The sequence below is a fragment of the Pelodiscus sinensis genome, chromosome 11 (genome assembly GCF_052426305.1).
Source record: "Pelodiscus sinensis isolate ZL-2025 chromosome 11, ASM5242630v1, whole genome shotgun sequence".
Lineage (NCBI taxonomy): Eukaryota > Metazoa > Chordata > Testudines > Trionychidae > Pelodiscus > Pelodiscus sinensis.
This window is the reverse complement of record NC_143062.1, coordinates 15,452,367-15,469,884: the sequence shown is the minus strand read 5'-3', so window position 1 is coordinate 15,469,884 and position 17,518 is coordinate 15,452,367. Positions and strand designations below refer to the sequence as shown.

General features: G+C 54.0%; 3 protein-coding genes and 1 non-coding gene across 7 annotated transcripts; 2 read left to right on the top strand and 2 right to left on the bottom strand.

Annotated features, from left to right (window-relative positions):
- Window positions 1-542: 542 nt before the first annotated feature.
- C11H11orf98 (chromosome 11 C11orf98 homolog) lies at window positions 543-3,379 on the bottom strand. 2 transcript variants are annotated; one of them, XM_014571056.3, is made up of 4 exons: window positions 3,223-3,379; window positions 2,333-2,457; window positions 1,466-1,605; window positions 543-997 (listed from the first exon to the last, which is right to left on the bottom strand). In XM_014571056.3, exons 1-4 carry the CDS (start codon window positions 3,259-3,261, stop codon window positions 876-878), a joined length of 426 nt encoding a protein of 141 aa, XP_014426542.2. In that variant the 5' UTR covers window positions 3,262-3,379; the 3' UTR covers window positions 543-875. The 2 variants fall into 2 exon arrangements, with proteins under 2 accessions (XP_014426542.2, XP_075795416.1); XM_075939301.1 differs by having other exon boundaries at window positions 1,508-1,605.
- Window positions 3,380-5,638: 2,259 nt separating this feature from the next.
- On the top strand, window positions 5,639-5,786 carry LOC112544984 (small nucleolar RNA SNORA57). Its single transcript, XR_003088377.2, has one exon. It is a non-coding gene; the product is annotated as a small nucleolar RNA SNORA57 (small nucleolar RNA).
- A 1,440-nt stretch (window positions 5,787-7,226) lies between these two features.
- On the top strand, window positions 7,227-10,200 carry CSKMT (citrate synthase lysine methyltransferase). Of its 3 annotated transcripts, XM_089781110.1 has the most exons (3): window positions 7,378-7,510; window positions 8,667-8,766; window positions 9,324-10,200. In XM_089781110.1, the coding sequence occupies exon 3, from the start codon at window positions 9,341-9,343 to the stop codon at window positions 10,010-10,012; it is 672 nt and encodes a 223-aa protein (XP_089637236.1). In that variant the 5' UTR covers window positions 7,378-7,510; window positions 8,667-8,766; window positions 9,324-9,340; the 3' UTR covers window positions 10,013-10,200. The 3 variants fall into 3 exon arrangements, with proteins under 3 accessions (XP_089637238.1, XP_089637236.1, XP_089637237.1); XM_089781112.1 differs by lacking the exon at window positions 8,667-8,766 and having other exon boundaries at window positions 7,227-7,510; XM_089781111.1 differs by lacking the exons at window positions 7,378-7,510; window positions 8,667-8,766 and adding an exon at window positions 7,860-8,575.
- Window positions 10,201-10,333: 133 nt separating this feature from the next.
- On the bottom strand, window positions 10,334-17,495 carry LBHD1 (LBH domain containing 1). Its single transcript, XM_075939300.2, has 4 exons — window positions 15,673-17,495; window positions 15,077-15,287; window positions 13,996-14,383; window positions 10,334-10,964 (listed from the first exon to the last, which is right to left on the bottom strand). The coding sequence occupies exons 2-4, from the start codon at window positions 15,278-15,280 to the stop codon at window positions 10,921-10,923; spliced, it is 636 nt and encodes a 211-aa protein (XP_075795415.1). The 5' UTR covers window positions 15,281-15,287; window positions 15,673-17,495; the 3' UTR covers window positions 10,334-10,920.
- Between the last annotated feature and the right edge of the window lie 23 nt (window positions 17,496-17,518).

Genomic DNA, 17,518 nt, shown 5'->3' with positions numbered 1-17,518 from the left:
CACCCAGACCCAACACCCAAATCTCCCTCACTCACTCCCCTGCCAAGACCCTGCATTCCTAGCTTGCTCATATACCCTGGTCCATATATAAGACTGTTATTAGGGGTTCTGCAAAATTCTTTAACGTTTAAAAGGGTTCCATGGCCAAATAAAATTGGGAATCACTGCCCTAGAAACACACCCAACAGTCTGACCCTTGCTCCAGAAGGAGCCTTTCCCCATGCTCACCCAGAAGGGGAATGAATCAACACAGCCACTGGCCTGAGACCCACCTAGCCCAGCTCAATTCCTGTCTCCCAAAGGCTATGCAGACTTTTCATTACAAAAAGAGTCCCTCCCACCCTTACTTGTCTCTTTAGGGGTCTGGCCAGAGGGAGATGGTAAGCGCCAAAGTGGTTCATTTCACACACAGCCACTGTCCCCCTTCCCTCTCCCAAAGGCGCCTTTTCTTGACCTGACTTACCTCCTTGCTCGGCCCAGGCAGTGGGAGCTGGGGCCACAATGAAAAGTCCCTAAGGTAGCAGCACAAACAAGCTGAGATGTCAAGTGCCTCTGACCCTGCAGGAGGACCAGTCATGATTTTATTTCTTTATTTCTTTGACAAAATACTGTAGAGTCACACATAGCCCCAGTTCAGCCAGTCACTTCCCACATAGATAGGATTGGTATTACTTCACCTCCAGAAAAGCAGGTTAAAGCCAAAGGTGCTGGGAGCTGCCCACCTAGGGGTCCAGCATAAAATAGAGCCAGGGGAATGAGAACAAGATACTACTTCCAGTAATTGTGGAAAGGACTCTGGAAAGTCATAGAACTGCAGGCACCAATGCAGCAAATGGGTGATGGAGATGCCAGGCTTTGGAGCCAGTGGAAGTAGTTCAGCTGTCCAATCCTGGCCCTGCTTCCGATTCCTTCATCTCCACATCTTGGGAGGCTGTAGGTTTCTTCTTCCTTCCACTGCCAGTGATTTTTTTTGTCTGTGCCTGGTTCACAGCTTCAACTTTGCCCAAGAAAGGAGGAAAACCATTAGTGCATGCATAACAGTAATGTGATCCTTATCACACCACACAGACCCAGCCCAAGATGAGGGGACCTCCCATGACACCACACAGACAAGAAGATAGTCCCTGCATTCCATTTAAATAGGGTGCGAGAAAGTAAGTTATCCCCATTCAACAGGCTAAGAACTGAGGCCCAGAGAGATGAAGTGACTTCCTCAAAGCTATACAGGGAGTCTGTGGTGGAGGTAGGAATTTGATCTCAGCCCTTCTGTGGCCCATTCCAGCACTGGATGCTGGACTAGCCAAGAAGCCCCAGAAGATTCTGGGGATTGTGGGTGTCATTAAATTTTAGGAGCTGGGAGACCCTGAGCTCTGTCCTCGTTCTGAGCAGTCTATCCATCCCTGCTCTTAGCTTCCCCTACCCCCTTTGGGTTACTGACTCACTGCAGGACCCTGACCACACACACCTTCCCTCAGATCCCCATAGTTCATTGTCAGGAAAGGATTACTCTGCATTGTGTCTCTCTCCTTGGTGGCGTAAAGAATCTGCTTCCTCAGCTTCCTCCGTTTCTTCCCTGAGAGGGTAATGTTGGCACGTGAGCTGGAACTGTGGGTGGAAGATACCCAAAGCCCTATTAAACCCAGAGATAGAATAATAGCCAAGAGAGGCAGCTGAACCCTCCTACCTCTCAGCTGCAGATGCTCACTGGAGTCCAATAGTAAGAAGAAGAGCTGCACGTTAAAAATACAGACCCCCCTACCTCTCCCTTCCCAGAGCTGGGAACAGCAACTAGGAATCTTGGAGCCCAGGGCCCCCTGCTCTAACCCAGGGGTGGGCAATCATTTTTGACCAAGGGCTACTTCAATTTTTCAAGTGGCCCCGGAGCCACCCTAGAAGAGGCAGGGGGCTCAGATGGAAGGAGCAGAGCCAGGACACTTCCATGCTTCTCCAGCTACAGACCCTGATTGGTCTATGGGTGGGTAAGAACATGAAGTCTTTGCCCCCACACGCCCCAGAGAGAACCACCAGCTGTTCTGAACGGTTGACTCTAAGCGCCAAGCGCTCTCCCATCCCTAGGCTCTGACTGGCCTGGGGATGGGGGAGCAGCAGGACCTCCGTGGGCCAGATCCAGCCTGCAGAGGCCCTTTTGCCCACTCCTGCTTTAACTACTTGGCCCCACTGCTCTCTCAGGGCTGATGACAGAACCAAGGTGTTTGAAGAGATGTTGAGGTCTGAATGTTTCTAGGGGCTGGGATGGTTAACTGCTCTTCTCTGGCCTTCTGACTGAAAGCATATCTGGATCTTCAGGGTGGGGGGAAACAAGGTGACTCACCCACGCTTCTTCAGGTGATGGATGGTGATTAGTCCCTCATCCACCACAGCTCCTGTGATCTGGTGCTTCCTTCTTTTCTCTTTTCTTAAAACCCGGCGTCTTTTGAAAAGTTTTTTCTTCAGCTCCTAATGGAAGAAAAGTACAATGCTCATAACTCACCATCAGGCACTACTGGCACCTCTAGACCAGCTAAGAGGCTGGGAAACTCTACATGGAAAGAGTGTAGGAGGCACAGGAAGCAAAGTCACAGACCCAGCAAAACATTACAGACTCCAGATCATAAAGCAAATGACAATGGAGAAGGGAGAAGCTTGCTGGTTGTTGGAAGCTGGAGAGAATTTGGGGGTTGGAGAGATGGAAAATCTTTCACACACCCCAGCCTATTCATCCCATAGTGAGCTGAGAAACTCACTGCAAATTCTTTGAAGTTGCTGGTCAGTCACCACCACCCAGTGGGGCTCCCCAGCTCTGTACTGAGTTGGGGCAAAGCAGGGAGCCCAGGGTCTGGGGCTCAGCACTGCAGAAATGCCATAGATCAGAGCTACATGAGGAGAAGGATGATGGGCTGGTGTCCCAAGGAGACAATGCGTTTCAGAAGAGGGTCTCTGGCTATGAGGCAGGGTCATCTCAAAGATAAGGAAGGGGAACCTGCCAAAGGCATCTGAGGCGGGACTAGGCATTACACAAAGGAGAGGCGGGGCTGAGTTATGGGGTCAATGGAGGTGCCGTAAAGAGCCCCAGAAGATGGTTTGAGGCCACGAGAGGGATTGCAGAGGAGACCCCATGAGAGGCACAGCGGCTGCAGAAACGATGCGCCCTCAGCCGGGGGGGGGGGGTGCCCTGGGGGGAGCTGCGGGGTAAGGCTGTGGGTGGGGGGAGCTCTCAGTCACCGTTCGGGGCCGGTTGATTTTTCCTCCTGGGGTCCCCATGCTGCACCCACATGGGCTCGCTCTCGCTCTCGCAGTCGCACACAACCGCTTCCGTACGTGACATTACGTAACATCACACTCGCCTTCTGTTTCCTTCCTTTCTCCCTCCCTCCCCACAGCTCTCATGTTCGTCCGCCCACGCGGCGGGATTTGAATTTATAACGTGTCTCTGATTGGGTCCAGATGGATGCAAGTCCCTGATTGGGAGACCGGCTGGCCAGTCACAATGAAGATGTGTTAAACCACGCCCCTGCCTTATAAGCAGCCGCCTCGGTAGGTGCGTGGCCTGTTCTCTGACAGGTAATTGAGTGTGTAGTATGGCGGGCATAGGCCACGGCCACCAGTATTTCTGGGGCTCCACTCTGCCGGGAGGAGTGGGAAGCAGTGAGCAGGCAGCAGCAGCGCTGCTGGGTCCTAGGAAGAGCTGAATGCGCTGCCTGCAGCACCGTCTGAGGGAGGGGATGGGCTGCTGGGGTCTCTGGGAACGGGAGGGGGTGGGGGAAGAGGCTCCCCTGTGTGACTCCTGGCATGAGGTGAGGAAGCTGGCTGGGCTTCTTCTCCCCTCCCTCCTCCCCCGCGGAGCACAGCTCTCTCCCGTTCTCCCCTCCCATAGGGCTGGGTGAGGTGAGGTGCTGGAGGAGGGGAGGAGAGGGCTGTGTGCTGAGGCACGGGCAGACTGGCCCGGGGCAGTCCGCCGAAGCGCTGGCTGGTGGCGGATACGCGGGGCGCCGCAGCCCGAGCCGGCACCGGTATTTTAAATTCCCCGGCGCCGGCCGGGGCTCTGCGTGGGGAGAAGCCCAGGCGACTTTCCCCTCAGCTGGTTTGAGCTCCGCACGTGGACGCTGCTGCCGGGGAGGGGAGAAAGGTGGGTCTGGGGCCGCGGGAGGGAGGGGGCGCTGAGTGCTGAGCCCGGGAGGGAGGCTGGGGCCTTAGATCCGGGAGGGTAAGCACCCGCACTCACCACCACCCCCGCCAGTACTGGGGAGGGAAGAAGGCTCCCTGTATCTCGTTGTCAATTTGCTTTGGGGGAGGGTTGTTTTTGGGGCGAGGGAAGCCATAAATCCCCAGCTCCTGCAGTCCTGTTACTACATGGCACTCTCCGTTTTCTTCAAATATTTCTAAGTTTTATGATTAATAGAAAATCTTGGCGGGGAGATATTATGCATGTTGTGATTACATATTTATGTCCCTATGAGCGTATCTGGATCTTTAAGAGGTAATTTCGGGGGAGGGAGGAGTGGAGAGGGGGAGAAGTTACAAAATAAAAGGACAATGTACATGCTTTATTTAAATGATAGAATTTTTAAAAAATGAAGGGGAAAGAAGTTTGTATTAATATCCGAAGGTCAGTGATTAAAACATCAGCTATAGTTTTTTGGAGGACAGTATTTGCAAGTTTTCTGTCTTTTGCTAGAATAAGGGGTGGGGGTACAGGAGTGAAGGCAGGGGACTGGGAGAGTTGGGGAACTCAGGGCAGGGGTTGAAGTGCAAAGGCAGAAGATAGGGGACTGAGGGCACACAGTTTGGTGTGGGGCATTAGGGCAGAAGTATAAGGTTGCAGGGCTGGAGTCAGGGTAGAGATATGGGGGACTTGGTAAGGGGTAGGGGTTAAGATATGTGGGCAGGGGGCTGGAAGGTTTGTGGGGGCAGCTCAGGGCAGAAGGTGGGTGGATTCAGGGCACAGGGTCTGGGGGGGCTCAGGGTAGGGAGGTGGGGGAGCAGGAGTCAGGGCAGGAGGTAGAGGGTGCAGAACTCAGGAGGGAGCGGGAAGAGATTACAGGGTTTACAAGGGTGACAATGCTGTGCTGATGACTCCTCCCCAGGGTACAGAGCTTCACTTTCCTGTCAGCAGCTCCTCTGAGGGGGGAGAGGACCTGCATGGGCTGGGCCTGGCCTCAAATTTGTCTGGGGTGAGCAGGGCTCCATGGGCCAGCCCTGGCCTTCAGCTGGCCCCCATCTTGCAGCTGGTGAAGGAGGGCAGGGTTCTTAATATAAATTTCCAATAAAATGTTGACAAATTAAAAAAAATATTATTTGCATCATTTTGTCAATAAATCTGAATTTTTTTCTATAGTGCTGCTACTTTAGTACTAGTCCATCAGTATTACAGTGTACTTAATTCAGTTAAACTGTTTTTAATAATGTGCATGTGGCAAGTTTCCGATACTGTAAGCTTATGTTTGTGTTGCTAAGAGTAAGTCAGGCATAGGGGCACCAGTTTAATCATCCCTTGTAGGGCACCATAAACCCTAAAGATGGCCTTGATGGTGGGAACAGTGATTGGTCTGGGATTGGAACTGGGGCAACTGATGGTGGTTGGACATTGGGAGCAGCAATCTCAAGGGGGTTCTTGGGTGGGGGGGGGGCTAGGATAGTGCCTCCTTTTCTTGGCAGATCCAGGCGGTGCAGTGCCTGGCTCTGTGATGCTCTGGAGGCAGATGAGGGGGATCCATCCCTCCGGTGTTCTGTCTTCGGTGCCAGTGGCTTCCCATCTGCTGGTTCTATCCTCAAACTCCGGGACACGCAGCTTCCTCCCCGTGAGGGGGCTGCTTGCTCAGCTTGGGTGGGTGGGGAGGTCTCCTGGGGTATGAGGCAAAAAAGCATCAGTAGGTGGAAGCTAGCCCTCCTTACAGACCACGGGAAAGGGTTTCTTACGAATTGTTTATTTCTTCCCAGGCTTCTGGAAGGCCCTGAGGATTTGGCTCTACTCCTGCCTCTAGAGCGCACTGACTTTTGTGATTAGAACCCACCATGAGACTATTGCAGCCTCCTCTCCAGATCTGCCCTGATCCTTCTAGGAGACCTGCTGCCTAAGGAGGGGCAGCATAGTGGTGTGAATGTTTGCAGACTTCTTCCTTGCTTGCCTTGGGCAGAGATCCCTCCCCTCTGCAGGAGCATCAGGCACACCAAACAATAGCATGCAGCTTGGTTTACAGCTCACCCATTGCTGTTTGGGTTTAGACTTGAGCTCACTGGAGGGGTGGAATTAATATCCCCTTTCAGGGGGCTGATGGTGGTGGATGTAAGGATGCTGAGACCCCAGTACCCAGTCCCTCTGTAGAAGAATGTCAAGTGAAACAGGGTGGCTTCTAGTTTGAAACTGCAGGTTTTGTGTTTGAGGGCTGAGCTGGGCCTGTTTAGAGGTGGCAGAACAGCCTAAGTAGACTTCTGGGCTATGTCTACAGTGGGCCACTTATTCTGGAAAATCAGCCGCTTTTCCGGAATAAGCTGCGAGCTGTCTACACTGGCCCTTGAATTTCCAGAAAAGCAACAATGCTCTACTGTACAAAATCAGCTGCTATTCCGGAAAAACTATTCTGCTCCTGCTCGGGCATAAGTCCTTATTCCGGAACACTGTTCCGGAAAAGGGCCAGTGTAGACAGCCCAGTAGTCTTTTCCGGAAAAAAGCCCCGATCGCGAAAATGGCAATCGGGGCTCTTTTCCGGAAAAGCGCGTCTACATTGGCCACAGATGCCTTTCTGGAAAAAGGGCTTTTCTGGAAAAGCAGCCTGCCAATGTAGACGCTCCTTTTCCAGAAAAACTGAAAACGGAATAGTATTCCATTTTAAGCATTTCTGGAAATTCATGCCAGTGTAGACACAGCCCTGCAGTGGGCGGCGGGGGGAGATGGTCTTGGTTCCCTATTCTTTTAGCAAGGGGCTGAAGAGATCCTGGCCTTGGTCAAGCCGGCCCTGCTGATCAGAAAGGGGTGTTCAGGTGATTGCCTCGTTATGCTAATAAAGTTTTGAACACGTTCCTGTTAGTACCTGATTCTGTTTGCGGGACAGGGATTTGGCCGGGCGTTTAGTTTAAATCGCTGGCTGGTTCAGCTGCTTTTAGAAAGCCCAGCCAGGAAAGTCTCCTTGTGAATTGCGGCTGGGCCTGACCCCTCCTCTCAGGCTCCTCAATTAGCCACTCGCTAATGGGAGGCGGGCCCTCCCCCACCCCGTGAGGAATGGGGCGGAGAGTGACCCCTCTGCGGGGGGGGGGAGCTCAGGCCCGCGGGCAGCTGCGGCTCGAGTTACCGCGGTGGGGGCGAGCCCTAGGCTGGGTCCCTGTGGGCGGAGACGGGCTGGAATCCGGGCCCCGCCTCTGAGCCAGGCGCTGCAGGAAGTGGGCGGGGCAGCGTCCAGCAGAGAATCCCGGCTGCGGAGCAGAGAGGCCCCGAGGAGGGTCGCACTGTTGATGCTCCCCGCGCGGGGCGCCCGGGCCCTCGGGCCCCTGCTCCGGCTGCTCTGCTCTTGGGCAGGTGGGTGCCAGCTCCCCGGGTGGGACGGGGTGTGTCCTGTCCCTCCGGTACCAGCCCCCCGCCAGAGGGCATCTGGGGGCTCTTCCCCGACGAAAGGGCACCCGAGTCGCACCTGTGCGGGGGCTCCCAGCACGGAGGGCTGTGGCAGGCTGAGGGGAGGGTCATGCCTGGTGGAGGGAGGGAGGGGGAATCCCAGTCCCACTGGCTCAGACCATGTGGTGGGGTGAGGTGGGTCCATTGGTAAGGCTGGGAGGTGGGGGGGGCCGGGTGAGGCCTGACTTCGTGGGCTCATGCTGGAGGAGGACAGAAACCATCACACAGTTGAGGCCCATGAAGTCATCCTGGGGGTGGGTCAGATGCAGATCCCAGCCCCACGGGGTAAGGCTGGGAGGTGAGGGGGGGCAGATGGGATCAGACTGGTTGACAGGGTGAGATGGGTCCTTGCCCTATGGGGTTACATGGGGGAGGGGTGAGCAACCTGTGTTGTGTAGAGTCAGGCTGGGCTGTGATGAGGAGAGGGGGTCACACAGGGAGGGAGGCTGCCTCTATGGGGCTAGTTAAGGGGAAGGATCACAGCCCCAGAAATGGAGCATGTAGTCTCTCCTTATCCCCATCTCTGCAGCACATGGGCTCCAAGTAGGGTTGCTCCAGGATCACTTATCCCCATCTGCTGGCTCCAGGCTGGGGTTGGGCCCTCTGCATCCATCAGCATGACACCAAGGGACAGGAGGCTGCTTGTCCCTGGCCCCTGCAGAAATGTGGCTGTCTTGCCCATCCCCCTCCATAACCCCACAGACCTCAGGGCTCTGTCCCAGTTTAGACCAGAACTCAGACTGGGCACCTGTCAGCCGACAGTCAGGGCAGTGAGTCCCTTATGACCGGCTGAAGTTCTTTTAAATTGTGCTTGGTTCTGTTACAGCAACTGAAGGAGTCAGGTTAAAGCTTAAACAGTTACTATTTTATTGTTACAGGGTAAACTTAGTTGTTAAATGCTACTGCTGTGTTACAGATAACACAGCCACTACAAAGGACAGGACAGAAATTACTCTAATAAGTCACTTACAGGTACCATGAAACCTTTTGGTTCTCTGAGCTCTTATTAAATGCATGCAAAATAGACACATAGCAAGTATATACTCTCACCCCTGCGTTCCAGACTTGGCGTGGCCAGCATCTTTCTCTCAATCCCTCGGGAAGAAGTAGGGCGAGGTTGGGCGTCCCACAGACCTCGGGAGACAATCAATACCTGCCAGCAGGTATAGATGATTGGAGCTCAAATGGGGTGGGCTGCTGAACCTCTTTTATACCCCTTGGGTCATGTAGGCTTCTTCCTGGTCTCAAGTGGCCAATTAGGAAAAATGGCTTTGAACACCAAGTTTCCCACGAAGGGTGCAAAGCATAATTTACACCTGGGAAAAATGCAGACAATGGGCACCTCTGGTATGTGATGGGCGAAGATTCCTCTCCTGGGACAGTGCAGGTGTGTCAATTACTGGTACTAGCCATCAGGGTGACGGGAGGCCCCGGGTCGTCAGCTAGCCCATTTACTGTCTGGTTTCTGTTTATGGTAGAGTCAGGGACAGGCAGCACACCTGCGTTCCCAGGGCATCAAAGGCTGACTGCCTTTCTCTTGCTCTCTGGGGGGGGGGGACGGACAAGATGGGGTTCATGGAAAAACAAGATGGGGTTTGTGTCTGGCTACAGCACCCAGGCTTTAGAGAGCTTCAGCACCCTCCCTGTTGGCCTTACTATAATCTTCCCCTCTTTTGATTCCCTGCCCAGCCCTTAGACTGACCTCTCCTTCCTCCCCCAGATGGGCTGCACCATGGCATGGCCCAGCCCAGCACATGGGACCGCTTCTACATGCAGCAGGCTACAGGTGGGACCCCGACCCACTTCAACTGGTTCTTTGACTACGCCGCTATCTCTGGGCTCCTGCTTCCAGCTCTGCAGGAGTATGGCTCACCCGAATCCAACCTCAGCCCCATGCGGGTGCTTGACGTAGGCTGTGGCACTTCAGATCTGGGCCTGGGACTGTATCGGGACTCTCCACACCCTGTCCACATATCTTGTGTGGATGTGTCTCCTGTGGCCATCAGGTCTCTCCATCGGCTGCTCCAGGAGGTCCCCCCACCCCGACACTCCCTTTCCCAGCTTCATCTGCATGTGGCGGATGCGACTAACCTTGAGGGGGGGAGCTTTGGGGATGGTTCCTTCCATGTGGTGCTGGACAAGGGCACCTGTGATTCACTGTTGCGCTGCCCCCAGGGACCAGGCCAGGCTGGCCAGCTGGTGGCTGAGTGCCTGCGGGTGTTGTGCCCAGGGGGCATCTTGCTGCAATTCTCAGATGAGGACCCAGATGCCAGGATCCCTTTCCTGGAACGGGTGGGAGGGGCTGGTGTGACAGTGCAGGAGGTCGGGCACATTAATGGCATCTGCTACTTCATCTACAAACTCAGCCAGCCAGTCCTGGAGTCACCAACCAAGGGACTGCTGAACTAGGATGGCACAGGAGACCCTGTGTTATTGGGCCATGAAGACTGCACAAAGGGAGTGTATGACTCAGGGACAGGATGCATTAGGAACTAGGGGGATGGTGCCCTCAGCCAGCAGGCTGCCACAGCAGCATGTACTCAGGTGGGGGTGCCCAAGCCAACAGGAGAATTGTTAATAAAGGAATTATCACCTTTCTGGAGTCTGGCTTTGTTCCCTAGTCCGCCTCCCGCCCAACACACGATCCTGTTGTGCACAACTCCCCACTTGAACAGCATCCCCCTTCTGCATCAGCCACCATGCAGGTGCCCAGATATTGCTGCCTGCCTCCTCCCAGATCAGTCAACCTGAGGCTCACAGAGTGTGAAGCTCAGCCCAGCCCCACAGGGATACTACATCTGGGGCCCTGTTCCCAGGGCCTCACCAACCACTTCACAATGTGACACCACAGCTAGGACAGGAACCTTTTATTGCCGAGCTCAGCAAGGAAGCAGGGGGCAGGCTGTACCCCTCCAGCAGAAACTCTGCAGGTGGCAGGCTCCTCAGCTCCTCTGGGCCTTGAGTCCCCACTGTCCATACAGAGCAGGTGCCTGGTCTGGGCCTAGCTCCTGGAGGTGGTGGGGGAAGTGTGTGCCCCATGGTGCTGATGTCGCAGACCAAAATTAGGCTGACTCTTGCTTACAAATAGGGAGTAGAGTCTAGCAGGGAGATGCCCCTGACTGGTCTTATTCCACACACACACACACACCCCAGGTTTTGGTAGGGGGGACCCATTCCCTCCTACAGCTGTGCAGCTCCTGGGGAGGGGGTCCACAGTCCCTGAGTTATGGCTCCCAAGGCTACAGCTGAGTCCCTAGTGGTTTCTGGTTCCGGGGGAGGAGGAGGAGGAAATCAGGTTCTCTCTGCCCCCAGTGGCTTCACAGCAGCACTTCATCCAGGGTGCTCTCCAGAGCAGGGGGCCCTGAAACAAAAGTGCACGGAGGAGCCTGCAGTCAGAGCATGTTGAGCAGCACAGGGGACAGTTCCTGGCCCTGTTAGGATTATTGACATTGAAATGTTGAGGCCTCTCCCCCAACTTGAACTCCCCACAGCCTTTGTCTCCCAGCCCCCGTCCTGGCTCAGCCTGGCCCTCAGGTGAAGCTGCCAGCCCAAGCTCCATACAAGCAGACTTGAGAGAACCCTGCAGAACACTTTGCACCCCTGGGCCTTTGGTTAACTGAGGCCAGAGATGGGGGGAAAGCCTGGGGGGGCAGGAGCCCTCGCAGAGAATACCTGCCTGCTGCACCTTCAGAGAGAGGAGTCCCAGCTCAAGAATCGCTACTGATCACAGTCTCAGCAGGATGGCCCAAGGAAAGATGCAAGAGTTCTTCGGGCAGTGCAGTCCCAGAGCTCTATGACTCAGTCACACCCTCAAGCCCTGGCCAGCTGGGCATCCAGACAGTACGTGAGCTCCCTCCCATGCAGAGGGCACCTTGCAATAGCATGACAAGTCCCACCCCAAGGGGAAGGTCATATGAATACAGGAACTGCCAGAGGGGACACAGCAATGGTCCATCTAGCTCAGTATCCTGTCTCCATCAGCAACCAGGAACAGAGCTTCAGGGTGAGTGTACATGACAGCAATGCTGGAGAAATCTACCAGTGTCCAACCCTCCATTCTCTGGCAGTTAGAAGTTCAGAGATGCCTAAATCATGGGGCTGTGTCCCTTCTGTCCTGGTTAATAGTGATGGACCTATACTCCATACACTCATCTCACTCTTCTGAACTCGGTTCTACACTTTTGGCCTTCACAAAATCCCCCAGCAAGGAGTTCTACAGGTGAATTGTGCATTGCATGAATACCTCCTCTTGTATTAAACCTACTGCCTATTAATTACATTAGGTCCCCCTATTTTTTTTTTATTGTGGGAAAAGGTCAAATTTGGTAAGGCACTGCTTTAAGGCTGTCAAACAGCAACTTGGTCACTGAGTTGTGGGCCATGGGAATTAGTGGTAGAATCATTCCCCTGTCAAACAGGCTGAGAGGCTACGTCTAGACTGGCATGATTTTCCACAAAAGCACTTTTTGCGGAAAAGCGTCTGTGCCAATCTAGACGCGCTTTTGCGCAAAACAAATCTGAGCTGTCTACACTGGCCCTTTTGCACAAAAGCTTTTGCGCAAAAGGACTTTTGCCCGAACAGGAGCAGCATAGTATTTCCGCAAGAAGCACTGATTTCAGACATAAGATCGTCAGTGTTCTTGCAGAAATTCAAGTGGCCAGTGTAGATAGCTGGCAAGTTTTTCTGCAAAAGCAGCTGCTTTTGCGGAAAAACTTGCCAGTCTAGACGCAGCCAGAGTGTAAGGCCAGAAGATCACATAGTCTGCCGTCCTGTGTAGCACAAGCTGGAGAACATCCTCCTGACTCTCCCATGACACCCTGTATAGAGCCCAATCACTTGTGTTTGGCTTTGTCTATTCTACCGTGGGACCTAAGTTATGGATCTTCAGCTATGTGAATAATGTACTTAGGTTTCCTTACTGCAGTAAGTCAACAGCTGATGCTCTCCTATCAACTCTGCTTACTCTTCTCGTTCTGGTGAAGTACCGGAATTGAGAGGAGAGCACTCAGCAGTTGTCTCCTCTTGGATCAATCATTGCCCATCAATCCAGCCTGTAGTGAAGATTTGCCCTTTGACTGAAGAGCCTTTCAAGGAGGCAGACTCCACACCTACCCTGGGGAGCCTGTCCCAACAGTCAGTCTCACATCCTGAGATAAATTTGAGCCTTGTTTCTAAATTGAATTACTCTGACTTCAGCTTCCAGCCACTGTTCTTTTTCTGCCTGTCTCTGCGCAGTTCCAGCCCTTTGCTATCTGCTGTTTTCTCCACGGGAAGGCCTCAGACACAGGAAACAAAGCACCTGGGCTGAGCAGGCTGAACTCTTTCAGTCTTCCCCTGGCAGGCATTTTCTTCTGCCCTCCAGATCCCCAAGTGGCCCTCAGAGTCCCAGGAACAAACTCACCAAAGTACCAGGCTCACCTGTAGGACAGGAAAATTCCTTTGACCCAGGAGCTATTTCAAGAGAAGCCCCATGTGGACACTGGGACTACGTCTACATTGGCAAGATTTTGCGCAAATACTTTTAACGCAAGAGTTTTTGCGTTAAAGTATTTGCGCAAGACAGCGTCTACACTGGCATGTGCTTTTGCACAAGAGATGTGCTTTTGCACAAAAGCATCCGTACCAGTGTAGATGCTCTCTTGTGCAAGAAAGCTCCGATGGCCATTTTAGCCATAGGGCTTTTTTGCGCAAGAACTTCATGTTGCCTGTCTACACTGGCCTCTTGCGCAAGAACAGTTGCACAAGAGGGCATATTCCTGAGCGGGAGCATCATAGTTCTTGCGCAAGAAGCACTGATTTCACACATTAGAACGTCAGTGTTCTTGCACAAGAACTCGCCGCCAGTGTAGACAGGCAGCATATTTTTGCGCAAAAGCAGGCACTTTTGCGCAAAATCATGGCAATGTAGACACAGCCTGGGTGTGCACTGAGCTAAGCTAGATTACAGCTGGGGCCTCTCACTGGGAATGTCCAAGGAGCTATTTCTGTACAGTTCCCGGGGCTGACAAGTCCCTCCCACCATTTTTGCCTCTGGTAGCTTCTCTCAAGACCCCAGCGCCTTCCAGGCCAGGACAGCCAGATCCATCCCCTCCACATGCCCCTCAGAGCATGGACATGGAGAGCAGGAACAGCAGCACCACTTAACCCCCTAACAGCCCCATAGCCACACCAAATGGGGGAGGGACTCCTAATGAACATCCCATCCTCCAAAGCTTTATGGAACTATAATCCCCTCCATGGCAAGAACCCCCCCTGAGAGCCCAAATCCTGAGGTGCCTCCAAGACACCTTGGCCTATATCCTATGGCCCAGTCAAAGCCCCTTTCCTTCTTGCATTAGCCCCCTGTCCTGTCCCCCAGACTCCGGGGCCTATTCTTGTCACCCAGACTCACCTGGCCCTGGCGCTTGCTCCTCTTCATCGGTGAAGAGCTCATCCTCACCCTCCTGCAGCAGGAAGTCATCTGGGGGCCATCGCAGCTCCCCACTCTCCACTTCTCCCACCTCCGTGGGCTCTACCACAATAGATGGCAGCCGGGCCTTCCCCTGCATGGGACTTCCAAATGAACCCTCACATGGCTTCCAGGGGGGAGGATCTTTGCACATCTCCTCGCACAGCCCTTCACATGGCTCAGGGAGGGATTCCCTGCACAGTTCCCAGGGAGGGGTGTCCTCACACAGCTCCACGCATGGCTCCCTGGGGGGATCCTCGAACATTGCCTCGCACATCTCCTCAGGGGGAGTTTTGCACAGCCTGCCCATCTCACAGAGCTCTGGAGAGAACTAGGCACAGAGGATACTGGGGTTAGTTTGGGCACTCAGACGCTATGTCTAGACTGGCATGATTTTCCGCAAATGCTTTTAACGGAAACGTTTTCTGTTAAAAGCATTTGCGGAAAAGAGCGTCTAGATTGGCACAGATGCTTTTCCGCAAAAGCACTTTTTGCGGAAAAGCGTCCGTGCCAATCTAGACTCACTTTTGCACAAAAAAGCCCCGATCGCCATTTTCACGATCGGGGCTTTTTTGCGCAAAACAAATCTGAGCTGTCTACACTGGCCCTTTTGCGCAAAAGCTTTTGTGGCAAAAGGACTTTTACCCGAACGGGAGCAGCATAGTATTTCCGCAAGAAGCACTGATTTCTTACATGAGATTGTCAGTGTTCTTGCGGAAATTCAAGCGGCCAGTGTAGACAGCTGGCAAGATTTCCACAAAAGCAGCTGCTTTTGTGGAAAAACTTGCCAGTCTAGACACAGCCAGAGAGCCTAGCTGCCCAGGGACCTGGAAAGGGGCAGGAGGAAGGGACATACAGGGCAGTAAGGCCCTGATATGAGGCGCGGGAGGGGGGCTCGATCTGATGCACAGAAGCGTGAGAAGCAGCACAAGGGGCTTTGTCCTGGGGAGGCTCACCAGGCTCTCCACAGGGGCATCCTTTTGGTGTACCCAGTGGGAGCTGTCCCAGGAAAAGGGTGTCTCACCTGTCTCAGTGCAGGGGGCTCTGCCTGGATGAGGCTCCTTCCCACTTCTGGTAGCCACTGCATTTCCTGGTCAGTGCTCTGGGGCTGGAGCAGGCTGTTCCGGCCTGGGGTCACCACAGGTACCTGGATGGGGGTGGAGACCTCACCAGGGGGCAGTGCTGCCTGGGCTGGAGCACCCGCACTGTCCAGAGTCCCCTCAGCCATGGTGATGCTGGGGGTAAACAGTGGGAGTCAGGGTTGGAAATGGCCCCACATCCTTCCATCACCCAGCCAGGAATAAACCCCACATCTATTCCCCAAGATCTGGACCCTGAAGTTCAGACACTCCTGAACTGGGAATTCAGCCCCTGCACCAGATGGGGGAGGGAAGGGGGGGAGATTCCTCACACCACAGACTCCCACATGCACACACTGCAGGTCCCAGCCCTTCCCCTGGAAGGCATTTCCCTGCCCCAAAGAGCCTCTGACAGAGACACCCCCAGGGATCACCCTATTCTTCCAAGGAGTCCCACTGTGAGGACAAAGGGAGTCTGTGCGTGGGCTGCACGCACCCCCCTCCCCCGAGATTCCCCTCAGAACTCTGTTCGTTCACTCACCATCAAGCGCTGCCTGGGCCCTCCCAGGATGTGCAGGGATTATAGGGCCCAGCAGCCCACAACACAGGGAGCTGACAGATGCTTCAGGAGCCATAAGCGCTTTGTCCTGACACCCGACTAATCCCCTGGGCACAAAAGCCATATGGTGCCTGGTCAGGGGGAGAGAGAAAGACTAGAGATTGGACTCCCTTTGTCAGTGCTTCTGCAGGGACCACATGCATTGTCAGTACCCACCAACCTGGCAAGAGTACCCCTGCTGTTCCCCCCTGTACTCCCAGACCTGGGATCTCCCTAATACTCTCTGCTGCCAGCAGAGTGCTCTCCTTTTGGATCCCATCATCTGCACTCTCAGCCCTGGACTCCAGTCCTCATGCTGATGGCAGCCTGCACCAGGGAGATCATCTCCCTGCTGCACCTAAAGCAGGAGCCCAGGCCAGATCAGGGAAGGGGTTTAAAAGGTAGCTGTTGCACTGGGTGGGAGCTGTTCCAGGACACAGATACAGGAGAGGAGGATTGGATTCAGGGCTTCAGTTAATCATGCAGTGAGCTAACAGAAATTGCCTTTGCAGCTAATTGGCTGCCCTGGAGGTGGAGGATCTGAGGTTTTTTAAGGGACCAGGGACCCAGATCTCAGCTTCTGTCATGAAGCTTGCACATCCCTGCTAAGCAGCAACAGCACTGGGTCCCTGGAGCTGCTCCAGCCATTAGAGGTGAGGGGCAAGCAAGAGAGACTGGGTCAGCTGATGTTACTCACACAGGCTGGCTTTCACCATGAACTGGGCTAGAGCAGGACTGGATTAATTTGGCAGCAATAACAGAACTATGAATAGAGATCCCAGAGCCCTTAGCACTGTGAAGGCCTCACCTCAAGGTTTATCCAGTTACCAAATTTTCCAGCAGCCCCATTTCCCTAGCATGCTCAGATCTAAGGTAGCTTGATTACATGATTCCTAAAGTTTAAAGCTGTTTTAATGGGACTGACGTGACAAATCCTGTGCAGATTAGAAAGGGACACATCCCCAGCATCATGGGATGGGGGGAGAGGAAATATAATATCTCCTCCTTTCCAGGCCTTTCTTTATCATTATAGAACACAAGATGGGGCCTCAGACCCAATAATTCACCCACTAAGGGATGGGGACAGAAGGTTGGGTGTTCCCTGTTCCCACTTACAGGTGCTGAGGCTGCTTCCCAGCAAGGACCAGACAGCGAGAGAGGCTGGAATTCAGGAACTAAGGCCTCTGTAGGTGCCCAGCAAGGGAGCAGCCTGGGCAGGGTGAGACCTGCACAAATACACTCTCTCATCTACACGGCAGGTGACTGACTCCTCTGTACCCCTTCAGATGGGTCTGGAAAGCTTACATCGCCCCCTGCCTACGTACTTCCCTGACCGCTCTCTGAGGGTGGCAGCATGTCTGGAGACCAGACTGGAACCCACAGAGACCAGAACAGGCACATTGACCCAGCCCCCAAACAGCCGCACTGTGCTGGGAGGCTGGGCAGCCTGGCCCAGCCACACACCCTATCTATAGTAAGGAGCAGCAGTGTGACCTAGCCAGACATACACCCCCTCTATGCCATCGCCTCATACAGCTCCAGGTTGCACTAGCCCAATGGCTCCAGTGACACACAACAAGCGAGAGAAGCACGAGACCTCTCAGCTGTCCAGGGTTGCAAAATAGGACACTCTAGCCCACCAGTTCCTGCGTTCTATGGTTGCAAAAAATCGAACTCTCTGACTCCACTCCGCGCTCTCTCCACCGTTGCAAGAGGGGGCGCTCTGTCACAGCGCAGCGCTCTCCATCGTGGTCCCTCACTCGCACTTCCCCTCTATGGTAGCACGAGC

Excerpts from the sequence above, each read along its gene's own strand:
- C11H11orf98 (XM_014571056.3), bottom strand. The coding sequence starts at position 3,261 with ATGGGGACCCCAGGAGGAAAAATCAACCGGCCCCGAACG. Across the intron at positions 2,458-3,222 it reads AAATCAACCGGCCCCGAACG|GAGCTGAAGAAAAAACTTTT; the intron begins GTGACTGAGAGC and ends TTCTTCCATTAG. Across the intron at positions 998-1,465 it reads CTATGGGGATCTGAGGGAAG|TTGAAGCTGTGAACCAGGCA; the intron begins GTGTGTGTGGTC and ends TCTTGGGCAAAG.
- CSKMT (XM_089781112.1), top strand. The coding sequence starts at position 7,447 with ATGCTCCCCGCGCGGGGCGCCCGGGCCCTCGGGCCCCTGCTCCGGCTG. Across the intron at positions 7,511-9,323 it reads GCTGCTCTGCTCTTGGGCAG|ATGGGCTGCACCATGGCATG; the intron begins GTGGGTGCCAGC and ends TTCCTCCCCCAG.
- LBHD1 (XM_075939300.2), bottom strand. The coding sequence starts at position 15,280 with ATGGCTGAGGGGACTCTGGACAGTGCGGGTGCTCCAGCCCAGGCAGCA. Across the intron at positions 14,384-15,076 it reads AGCCCCCTGCACTGAGACAG|TTCTCTCCAGAGCTCTGTGA; the intron begins GTGAGACACCCT and ends CTCTGTGCCTAG. Across the intron at positions 10,965-13,995 it reads GGAGCAAGCGCCAGGGCCAG|GGCCCCCTGCTCTGGAGAGC; the intron begins GTGAGTCTGGGT and ends CTTTTGTTTCAG.